The following is a 12,533-nucleotide window of genomic DNA, read 5'->3' as shown; positions in this document are numbered from 1 at the left end:
GCTTCAGTCAGTGACTTGCATGTGGTGCCCTCCTGCCATTTAAGACTCTCTAAATTATGTGTGTTGTCCACTGGGGCTGGTAGATGTGACACAGGACAGCTTGTCCTCCTCAACTGGTAGATGAAACATGAGCAAGGTCACTCAAAATGACACTGGACTACAGATAACTGGATCAGACCCTGCATGTTCTACAAGTCCGGAGTGTCTCCACTGAAGCCAGTGCAGTTACTGCTGTGAAGGGAGGATTCTCACTGAGACTTGCTCAGAGGCAAATTACACTGTGTTGCAGTTATGTCTTCCATGTGTGTTTTCTCGTTTTAAGATGGACATAATTGGGCAATATGATTGTGAATTATCTGTGCCATCCGAATCGAGAGTGAGATTGCTTGTTGTCATGACAACAAAAGATGGTGAGGTGTTTACTTGAAAGTGAGTTCTGCACAAGCCTTCACATCAAGCTGTGTCTGAAGATCAGTGTTTGAAGAACTATTCTTCAAGGAGAGTCCATTCCTCCTTTAAAATATTTGCTGTATTTGTGCAGTATTACCCCAGGATATACGGAAGATGGCTTTTTGAAAGCTTAACCCAGGACAGAGCATATGCTTTTATTTTCAAAAGGCACTTTTTAGTTCGGTAATGGAAATCCTACCTAGACTACAAATAGCGGCATATGGAAAAGCCAGCCAGTCCACTATCTGCTGTTTATATAAAAGGAGTTTGTAGCGAAGAGACTTCCTTTTAAAATGAATCATATGGTAACTCACTTTTATAATCCTTTAATATCTTTTTGGCTTTAAAAGGTATTTGGGTTTAAGAGCATGCTTTGTGATATTAATTTTATCTCACTGAGCTTTCTTTCATGTATAAATCTGTGCTGAGGCAGAGGAGATATTATTTATTAATTCCTTGGAAGTGCCTTTTATAGAATGTGTACTGAAAAAGAAGTGTGTATTTGATATTCAAATGGGGCAAACTGCTCCTCTTCTCTATGAGTATATATGCTATGTATAAAAAAAACTGTAAGTGCTGCATATTGTTAGATACCTGATTGCCTTCTTGTTTTAGTTACCTTTTAGTATACTTTCAGCTGCTTACTGTCCAGAGAGTTCTTCATTACATTTCAGTTAAGCTTATGAAGAAGGTACATTTGGTTGTGTTTATTTAATTTAGAGAATATTAAGACTATCAAAGAGATACGTAAGCTGTAATAGCCAGTAATATTATTTGAGATTCTTCATTCATACGTTTGGTTTCAATAAATAGATATTAAAGATAAGGAGTCTATGCAGCACACATTTGTATTTTAAGTAGTTGTGTTTCTACAAGTCCATAATTGTACTTAAGGAACCTAGAGACGGAGAGGAGTTGGGAAGAAGTTGATGAGAATGTTTAAATAGGACTTGCTGTTCTTACATTATAAGAAAATCTAGCTGAGTCATTTTTTGCATATCTAATGCTCCTATCTAATATTTGAATTGGAAATGAAAAAGTTTCATTGAAGCTTTAATATATCTGAAATCAGGTTTTTTTTTGTTGTTGTTGTTTACAGCACCTGGCTCAACTGTGTTATGGCCCAGGAGTTGTGGTGTTGTAATCTCAATTTAAAAAAAATACTTATGTCAGAAACAAATGGGCACTTTCTGAGCCAGGTCAGGACCTTGGAAAGTCAGATCTTTAGTCAGCCCTCTACATCTGTGCTTGTCTCTTAAATGTTTCAGCAGTCAAAATAAGACAACTTGCTGCTTTGAATTGTGCGGCATGGGATTACTATTTAGTTACATATTTCAAGGAGCAATAATAGATCAAAGATTGGTGTCAAAGGCTCCTTAGGCTAATGAGAGGGGCAGTGTCTGTGATGGTGAGGAAAGGAACTGGAGTAAGACCAGAAAAGACAAGTGGCATAACTGGATTTGTCAGACATTTGTAAACATCACTGGCAAAACATATATTAATCATCTGTTTTTCTTGCAAGCTTAAAAATTGTGAACTTGTGCCAGTTTTCTGTACCACTCTTTTATGGTGTCATACCTGATGAGTTAACTATAACTCATTTCCTCTGTCAATGAGACCAACTGGCTATGTTGGTAATCTGCCGCATGTCTGGCTCTGGTGCTCCCAGATCCTGCCTCGTCCACCGACTCCACGTGTTGGTTCTGATTGGAAAGTCTCCTTGGAAATTAACTGTGTAAACCAGAGACCAGGTTCTAGCATCTCTGTCAAAGGAACGTTGGTTTTATGGGGAGCACAGGGACCTCAGCGTTACTGCGTTTTATTTTGGGTACCCTGCAATGCTGCTGATCTGGATTGTCTCAAAAGTACTGGAGTTGTTTAGGGAGTTGTTGGATGTGTGCATTGATGAACATATCCCTCAGACTATCAGGATGTGGGTTATAGAATCACAGAATAACCAGGTTGGAAGAGACCCACCAGATCATCGAGTCCAACCATTCCAGGCAGTATAATATGTGACAGCAAATAAAATTCTGGGACTGTTGCTACACAAGACAGCTTGCCTCCTCACTGTGCTCGTGTCTCTCCTGCATGTGCCCTTCAGTTCCTCGGAGAAGCTGAGGACAGGACACGTGGTCCATCCCATCTACTGTCTCTTCCCTTTCATATTTTATTCTCTGTTCCATGAGTGTGAAATTTGGAGAATAACCTCTCTGTTGGCCAGCTGATGCTCGACCAGGCATAATTTTTCATAGTCCTCTGGAGCCCACCTTGGATCTCATTTGCTTGGAAGAGGTGCCATTGATTTTAAGTCTGTTATATGGTAGAAACTCTGGAGTAGGCAGCAGCTTTGTTCTTCCTGTTGATAGTAAGCCTGCAAAGCAAGATGAAGAAATCTAATATAGTCTTTTCTGAATTCTAATATGTTCTCTGTGCAACCGACAAAGATCTGTACAAGGCGTACATCACAGCTGTGATGTTGGGCAGTAAGCTGAAGAGGCTTGTTCTTTTGCTTTCTCAGCCAGGAGTAGCAGCAAAGATGTGTCTGAACTTTGTAACACATTGGTTTCCAAGAGAAAGTTGAACAGGTCATTTACTGGAGTGACGGTACCTGTGCACACATTGCAGTGTCAGCCCTTCATGCTGCTCACATTAAATTTTGAATTTTCTTTCAGCAGTATGTGTGTAGATTGACAGTCATCCAAATGTAGAAAGGAAGGGGTTGGCGAGAGTTGTAAAAGAAGAGTGAATCCAGCGTAGCCAGCAAGTTAACCACATGGATAAGAGATGTTTCATTGTCTCTTTTTGCTTTGCAGGAAGAATGCAAACAAATACTGGCTCGTCAGAAATCCAGTTCCCAGTCTGATTCCCATGATGATGAGATTTCTCCTCCTCCTCCCAACCCAGTGGTAAAAGCCCGACGCAGGAGAGGTGGAGTCAGTGCAGAAGTGTACACGGAGGAAGATGCTGTTTCTTACGTCAGAAAGGTAATGCTTTGCCATCTATCTAGTCCTGAGATGTACAGAACAACTAAGTGACTCATGTTTTACTCACAACTTGAAATCATGGGTCATCCTGTAGGACAGTGTTCTTATGCTGGCACAGGCATGCTTGACCGTCTTCTACACACTCAAGTCCTTTTGCTATCTCCTTGACTAAGTATTTTCCCCATCAAGGTTGCTTCAGTATTCTCTGTTCTTCTTGAGATGGGCTGCTTAAGGTGTTTTCCACTTTAAGAGGGTGGGTAATTCTCAGCCCTTTTCTTGATATTTGGACTTAATCATCTTCTGAGTTTTGCCAGAATCTCACAGTTTTAGAAAACAAGCCTTTTCTATTGCTGCATTTCCTGCTTTTTTTCCCCAAAAAGTCACTTTTAGCTTAAGTTTTCTTTTAACCTAGGTCATTTAGGTTCCCTAGACCATTCAGGCACATGGTGCCCATGTTGATTGTGTCCCACTGAACCCATATTTCTGTGATTTTACGTGACCAGTCTTTGAAGAAATGTCAATTCTGAATTAGGTAACTTCAGTAGGAACACTAATTTGGGCTTCTTTTTTTTTTAAGCTGCCTTTTTCACAAAACTACCTAACTATATTGTATCGTTTAAATCTTAATAACCCTGTATTTTTTTTTAAGTGGCCAAAGCTTTCAAAGGTTATTAAAAGACAGACATTACAGTAGTGTATGTCATATTTGTTTAGGGAGTGAAGCTAAAAATGTATTTCATAAGGTTGACAGATGCTACTAATGTGCTTTTGTGCATGCCTGGAGTAGCTTTAACCCAAAGAGCTTTTTATTTTATAGGAATACATTTTGTCAGTCACTGTTTTTTGGCAGAATACTTTAGCCTTTGCAGTCAGATGTGCTTTTGTCATCCGTTTATGATCCACTGACTGCTCTGGGGATTTCTGTCCCGAGGAACAAAGAATTAAGAGAGCCTTTCATCTGAAAACCAAGTATGGAAGAGTATTCTTGTGGCAGTTAATTCTTGCAAGTATACAGTAAATTTTAGCCACACTGTAGTCAAGCTATCGATGCACTACACTTAAAAAAACTTGCATGATAACTTAAAAGCCACTTTCAAATGCTTTTATTTCTGTGCAGTTTGCTAGAGCCCCTTTAAAAACTTCCATGAAGAGATCACATTTGTTGTTGCTTAATATGGACTGCATCTGACTCTTCTGACAATCAAAGAGAATATTCCTTCCTACACCCCTGAGTAATTCTGTGTTTATAATGGAACCTGAAGTTAACTTCTTCTTCCTTTTTCAACTGTGATGCCAATAAGCCCTGACAGTAGGATGGGTAGGCAAGAGCCAAAAGCAATACAGATCATATTCTGTGTGTTTTGTGATCAGGGTTGTTACAATTTTAATTTCCTAGGAACTGACTGAGCTTAAATAATAATAATTTAGGGGATGGTGTCTTGTCAGGCTACAGATAGTGCAAGGAATATAGAGCTAGCACCGGGGGGGTTTGTTTCAGTGCTTTGTCTTCTGCCATCAGCAAATGAATCCCATAATGAATCCCATGGACGTGTGTTTGTGACAGAGATTTCTAGAATATAGTAATAAAGGGAGACGCTGAAAGGACAAATTATGAAACTAATTTAAAAGAGTAAAAAACAAGGCAAGGGTTGTGTTAGACTATTGCAAACAGATGGATTTTGAGATAGTAGCCAGGAAGAACCATTGGCTTGAATTCAGGAGTTGGATAGAAACGCATCTGAGTCATAAGCCAATTTAAAGGATCCCTTGAAGGGGTGAGCTATAGGCTGGGTAGTGCTAAAGGCAGCACACTGAGTTATGTCACTGGAGAGAAAATCAAAAGAGGTTTAGCTTTGTGATTTGAGCAAGCACCTGGCATGTCTCCATTCTGAGAGGCGCAAAAGATCTCTGTGGAGAGTTATTTCGTTGCTTCATTCCTGACACTAGAGAAAGCAATATTTGTCAACACATCTGACATAACGTGTATTTATCAACTAACAGCATAAGAATCTTGCTGTAAAGAGGGTTATTGGCTTGAAAAGAACATTCAATGATTACTTGGAAGTGTGATACAAGAAATGGTCAAGAGTTTCTTCCTGCCATTTGATTTCAATCGGATGCCCGGTTACTATGACACCTAAAGAATCTCTCCTGTGATTTCTGTGTCCCTGCCCCAACAGACCCACTGTGGTCTCTGCCTTGTGACTTTCATAGTTTTTCAAGGCTAGTCTATGCTATCCATAATCAGCCAGAGAGGCTGGAGTTGAATGTCTTCGTGATTTCATTATCTGCTCTCTTGGCTCATCAGCAGTGAGCTTAACAGCTCGGGTATTCTTAATAGAGCAAAGGTTCAGGACTGCAATTCAGTCCAGGCTTTATGTGATAGGGTGAAGGCCAAGAATAAAGGGGCCAAATGCTCATTTTATTTAACACCAAGGGATCCAAAGTTGTGGTTAAATTAGATTGTGTTTCTCTCTGATTCATATACACTAGACCTAATTTGAGTAGCCTAATGACTACAACAGTCAGTATAAGTTATGTTTGAAGTCAGAGTTTAACTCTAGATCTTCACAGGGCAGTATTTTCCCTTAAAATAAATCTAAATAAATTCGCTGTGAGAAATAGTTCTACATCAGTTGTCCCATTTGAGATATCCTTCTTTGCTTGGATAGGTATCTTGCCTTGCCAGAATGAGGAAAGGACACTACCTACCTACACATCAGCTTATGTAGTAACTCAAATCAGACAGGTATGTTATTTCTAACATAACAAAATGTGAGGGATAAATGCCCATTATCAGACCTTTTTTGTATAGTAATTAAAACAGGCAAATGGGTGTTGATTTTTCAGGTTGGAGTAAGGTTTAATAAACACTTAAAAATTTTGCGGGGCTTAATTCTGTCCCGTTATAATCAAACTATTAAGGAAAATCACAGTACTAAAGTCAAAAAACATCTTTTATGAATCATAATCTTGTTACAAATGTCTCATGTCTTTCTAATCACAAAGTCTCTGACTGGCAGAATGAGACGCTTGGCAAATACGGAGATACAGTGTCTTTACTAGTATCTTACCGAAATGCTTATCAAAATGGAAAGCCTAACTTGCAAAAGTCTTAAAAAAGAACTTCACTTAATATGAAAACATACTGCTGAATTTCAGCATGTAGAGCAAATCATCTACAACAAGACTTTTGCCTTCTCCCCAGTTAACAAATAAAAATGCCTCCTCATTCTCAAATGCAAGTCCTTCTTTACCATGAATCAAAGGCACAGGATTTTGACCCAGGTAGTGCCATTCCTTGTACCACAACCAGTACAGAAAAATATGGTGTGATCAACACACTTTCACATTTTACCTAAAGAAATGTTGCTCATTCTGTAGTTTTAAAAATAGATTGCTTCTGATATTGTTTGTGGGGGAGGAAGAATATGAAATATGTTTTCCTCAGTCCAAGAGATTTGAAAGAAGACTACGTAGCTGCCAGTGCCTGCTAATTATAGTATTTTATGGATGTCCTTCTCCTCACTCATCCTGGATCTTACATTTCTTTCCTGGTTGTCATACTAAGAACATAATTTCTTATCCTCACATTATCAAAACTGCAATTTATTACTTTCTTAGTGGCTTTATATTATAGTCTAATCCTGTCTCATTATTTGAAATCAAATTGTATCCTTTATGTTGAGCAGCGGAATTTTCAGCAGATTTCAAGATCTATGAAGAAATACAACCAGGATGTAATTACCCTTCATTCTTTTCTCTACAGGTTATTCCAAAAGACTATAAAACTATGACTGCTCTGGCAAAGGCCATCTCCAAGAACGTGCTCTTTGCTCATCTTGATGACAATGAACGAAGGTATGAGGCACTTCATGATTTAAAGGAATCTAAAGCTTTACGTGAGAGCAAGAAATTAGATTAAATTTTAACTGAAAGATCAGAACTATTCTCACTAAGGTATTTGAGTCATACTAGATGCACGCTCACACACACTTATGGTATTATGACAGAGGGTAGAATCACAAGCTAATAAAGGCCAGTGACAGGTTAGAATGTATTCATACATGTCCAGTATCTTCAAATCAGTTGTGCCTGGTGATGTTCATTCTAAGTTACTTAAGGAATTGGCTAAAGCAATCTCAGAAGCATTCGTAGGTACTTCTGAGAACTCAGGGAACACAGGTCAAGTGCTGGAAGAATGAAAAGAAGCAGCATAATGTCTATAAAGAGGTAAGAGAATAGCAGTTAAATTATTTTGTTCTTTGAAAAACTAGAACAAGCAAATTAAGTGTAACCATCTGAAGGAGACCAAGGAGTTCAGTAACAGCCAGTGTGACTTTTAAATCTTGAAAATGTCTTTACAACTGAGTAGGAGGTCTTGTAGCTAGGGAAGGCACAACAGAGAGAGCAAACAGCTTGACTTCTGGTAATGCTTTCGACATTAATGCGTATGACAGTTTCAGAGAAGTATACATAGTCACGAAGAACACCTTTATAACTGTAAGACCATTTTCCAGTTTTGGTAGTTCCTTGAAAAACTCTGTGAATTGTGGTCTGAACATTAGTCCCTAATGTTAAGCTGCTTTGAAAATTCTAGTGCTTTACTGGGATATATAAACAGTTGGACATGCAAGATATGGTGTTGGAAAGATTTCAACTGGAACACAGTGTCCAGTTTTGGGCACTGCTCTTCAAGAATAAACAGTTGGATGAAGTTCAGGGAAGAGCAGTGGGAATGATCATGGATTTAGATAACATCACTTCAGAAGAAAGAATGGGATTGGTTGGCCTACAGAGGAAACGTCAGGGGCAGAAGGACACGATAATAGCTTGTAATTGTGTATGAATAATGGTATATGAGGAATAAACTGCCTTGTGTGCCAAAGGGTAAAGAATAACAGATTTGAAATGAATCAGAAAGGAGTCAAGATACTAGGAAGAGGTCTCTGACTGCTTGGGTAGGTTGTGGAGTTTCCACCACTTGAGGTCTTTAAGAAGAGGTTAGACTATGGTCTGCCAGGAATGACATAAGTAGGGTCAGCCCTGCCTTGCAGCAGATAGGCTAGGTGATGTTGCGAGTCTCTTGCCAGCCCTGCTTTTCTATGATTCTTTGGTTACAAAGGACGAAGACTTTGTCTACTCTGACGTTTTTAGTACTGGCAGAACATCATCACTACAGTTCTTTGGTGGGGCTGCTCACAGGCTTTCAGTCAAAGTATGTTCCAAGTGAGCAGATTTTGCTCCCCCTTGCATGCATTTACACAGTTTAATTGCTTTGCAATCCCAATTACTGTGATATCACATTAGCATGCAGATTTCTGGAGTAATTAGAAGAGGATTAACTTTGCAAATTACTTCTAACTTTTTCACCCACAGCAGAGGATTCTTGTACAGAGCTAATGCAACAAGCACCGGAAGGGTAGGTTTTAGGGCTGGCAAAAGGACATTTTGGTACTATGTTATCACAGTAGGATGAGAAAGAAAAACCGAAGAAGTGCTTTTTGCACAGTCCTGATTGTACATCATGGTCATGGTCTCTCCTATGTTCCTCATGTCCCATTTTCCCCTGTTGACCAGACTGTCCTATTATGGATATGTGTTAGGAGCAAAGAGATGTGCACAGATTCCCATGCATGCTCTACAGATGGGTTGTAGACTATCTACTTCTGCAGTCCTCAAACTGTGGCTTGACCAGGTGTACACTGCCTTTGCTGTCAAAAGATTTAGAAGCTTCTTGGTGTCTGGGTTGTGCATTGAACCGTATTCAGCTATATGCCATCTTCCTTGCTCGTTCAGGCCTCGTGATGAGTGCAGCAAGCTATTCCTGACATTAGGAAAAATGGAACTCACAGAAGGACACATGCATTCTGCTTTTGCGGACAGGATTGTGATGAATGAATAAATTTTTCTCTCTTTGCATTTTACTGAGCTCACTCTTGACATTGTGCTATTGCCCTTGTCTGGTTTTGTTTATCAAGTATGGAGAAGTCTGCAAATTGGAGCATACCATTGCCGTCATTTTGAGTTTGCATCTCGTTGATGTAGTTCAGTAAAGCATGTGGAGTTCTGTCCTCTTGCAATAATGGAAGGGTAGGTGAGGAAATTTTGTTTTTTGTGCTGCAGTGGTGGTGTTTTATTTTCCTCAGCACTCTCTACCCTGAAGACAATATCAACATTTCAATTATTTTTTGTGGTGGATCGTTTGCCAAGATATAGGAGGTGTTCAGGTGGGGAAAGGGTGGACTAGCAGGGCTTAGTTCCTCATTTACAATGGATGACTTACATTTTTCCTTCTGCTCCGAAAGGATATTTATGGTCGTCTGCTCTGTGGCTGTGCAGGCTGTGTGACCTGTGTTGCTCTTGCTGCTTGGCAGCTCTGAAAGTCCATACATTTGACATAACCCCCTACTTACAAAGGCACTGTGTATTATCTCTGTGTCAAGTATTCCATGTGAATGATTAATTGCATAAGAAGTCGTGCTGAATTTAAGTATCTTTTTGCACTGCTGTCTGAGATAGTTTTGTTCAAGTCTTATTTTAGAGAGCATCTTTTCACGTGTTGTTCCTAAAAAAGAGTTGCCATCTATCACATGCACACACACATGCAGAGTCTCTGGTGTAAAATGACACTGAAATGTGCAATAAAAGGAAAACTATAACTGCATCAGTACTAAAAGCAGTAGAGCTAGTTGTCAGCAACTTCTGTGAAAATTTTCATTTCAGGAGTTGTTAATTTTCTAAAGGACACTGCTGCTTTGCAAAGTGATGTGACAGCCCAGTGTTTTCTTGTGAGACTCTTCAACTAACTTCAATAAGAGCCTGATTAAACTCTGGAGTAGGGTCCTGGTTCTCACAAAGCCAGTGGCAAAATGCCCATTATCTGAAGTGGAAATGTGCTCTTAACTGTTAGGGAGCTGCTGTTCTCATTTACTAAAGCAAGAATGCATGGCTTTTTAATTGTGTTTCAACATTGTGTACCTATTGTATATTTTATGTGCATCCTCCCTTGCCTAGCACCGCTCTGTTACGTGCTCATTGACAACAAAACCTCTGATTTACATGCATTTATCACATGCTCATTATCCAAAAGTTTTTTGAATTGATGAGCAACTGCTGTAAAAAGTTAAAGCAAAATCAAAGCTTCACGAAATTTTTATCTTATTTGGTTTAATAGGTATAGTTTGACTTTGATCATTTATTAAAGTATCGCACATCTAACAAAAATACTGTGAAATAGTCACAGGCAGGGTAGATCTTTATGAGCTGTGGGGAGTAGAGGGATTTTAAGGGATTGATGAGCCTAATTATGAACTTAATGGCTTAGTGATGCAGAGAGTACATGGATGTGTGTCAGTGTGCAAACCTTTGGGCTTATCCTTGTTTCTTGTCTTGTTATTAGCCCAAACTCAGTTACAGTCTTCTCAGTGTAGCCTCATGTCATATGTGCTCTCATGGGATTTGCTTCTGTGGTTTGGATGTGTGGCAAAGCCCTTTTACTTTGTTCAGGCTTGATGTATGTACTTTGCAGTTAGGATGTATTTAATGTCTGTGAAGTCCAGCTTGGATTTTGATAGTGCTATCATCCTGCAGGTCCTTAGGCACATGTGCTCTAACTTCTCTCTCCTTTCTCCCACCCCCTGTGATGGCTTACTGGATGGCTTTTGTCCACATGGGGTTTTTCCCCTTCATTCTGTATTTCTTCTGTACTCCAGTTCCTTCGTGACTCCGTTCAAAAATGCTTGGAAGTCTGCTCAAAGGGTTTTATGAGGTGGGCAATGGAGCTTGTCAGTCAAGCTCAGATGTGAGGGCAGCAAGATGTTTTGGAAAAGCTTAGATCATGCTGGTGTGCAAACATGCAGAAGCTGTGAAGATAGTCACCAAGGGAACGGTTTTCCCAGACAGAGAGAGCTCTGAAGACCTGCTAGTTATGATTGCTGCAAGATCAGCAGCACCATTCCTATCTGGTCTTGACTTGGTGCTTACAGAAGCCTCGCATGTACATGCACAGTTCTTCAGACCAGCTTGTTGTGTGGTAGTTTTGAAAGAGCTCCTTGCAGCACAGGATGACTTCTGATACAGATGGTGGTTCTGTGCAGGCTAGGGACCCAGAAGAACTAGGAATTGCTCTGCAGTCTGTTCAGGGATGAACAGCCTTGAGAGAAAACATCAGTGGAGCTGGACCTACGGCCAGGTAAGAGGCGTTCACCCTCTCTTTCATTACACTGGGGAGAAGTGAAATGTCAATATTAAGTGTGAGGGATTTTTGCATTATAAGCATATATTTTTTTTTTTAATAGATTATGCTCTTTGCAACAGTTTGTGGTTAGTGTTGCCAAAGCGTTGTCTTAGGTGGCTGGTGCTGTAGATTCTAATAGCTGAATAAAGGCAAGAAGTTCCTTGCAGATCTTATCGTGATCTTGTGATTCAGGTCCATTCTGAAGATGATGAAGATTCTGCATGAACTTTCCCCTTTCTTTTGGTCTGTGACGCTTGAATTTTGCATATGGGAGAAATCAGCAAGGCAGGGTGCATTGCATCGATGCCCTCTCTGCTGTTTTGATTTTGTTCAGTCAGCAAGCAGTAAATGTTTTCTATCTGCACAAAGATAGAATTACACCCATAACTTGGCAGCATTTTATTTCCTTTCCCACTCTTGGATTTCCAGCAGATTAACATCCTGTAAGGCTTCCTAGTTGTGAAATGGTGTATAAAGTCAAAACTGGTGACAAGGGACTAGTCTGATTGTCCTAAAATCTTCTAACCTGACAGCGTAGCTAGCAAGAATTTTTATGGGTCAGCATGTAATTCTGGAAAGCAGTACACCCATTTGCCTTTGGCATGATAGTAAAGAGGAGGAAAATAGAAGAGATTTTTAATTTTTCTTCTGTGGATAAAGAGAAAAGATACTTTTTCATCATTTCATTAACAGGATGTTCTGTCTCTGCTCAATGGGAGCAGCCACTGAGAGAGGAGCAATGAGAAGGTTCAGAGGTGACATGCTGTGGGAATGGAAGTTGAACCTAAAGCTTATAATTGGCAAGGAGGAGAAAGAAATAGAGCTGAAGCATAACCAGTGGGTGAGAGAGCAGGACT

General features: G+C 39.8%; 1 protein-coding gene across 1 annotated transcript in view; it reads left to right on the top strand.

Annotated features, from left to right (window-relative positions):
- The window catches only part of PRKAR1B (protein kinase cAMP-dependent type I regulatory subunit beta), a 93,405-nt gene that overhangs the window by 10,012 nt on the left and 70,860 nt on the right, over positions 1-12,533 (top strand). The window contains exons 3-4 of the mRNA XM_069870474.1: positions 3,267-3,437; positions 7,207-7,298. Coding sequence (XP_069726575.1) covers positions 3,267-3,437; positions 7,207-7,298 — 263 coding nt within the window. The remainder of the gene's footprint in view (positions 1-3,266; positions 3,438-7,206; positions 7,299-12,533) is intronic.

The sequence above is a fragment of the Phaenicophaeus curvirostris genome, chromosome 16 (genome assembly GCF_032191515.1).
Source record: "Phaenicophaeus curvirostris isolate KB17595 chromosome 16, BPBGC_Pcur_1.0, whole genome shotgun sequence".
Taxonomy (NCBI): Eukaryota; Metazoa; Chordata; class Aves; order Cuculiformes; family Cuculidae; genus Phaenicophaeus; species Phaenicophaeus curvirostris.
This window is presented reverse-complemented; position numbering and strand designations above follow the sequence as displayed.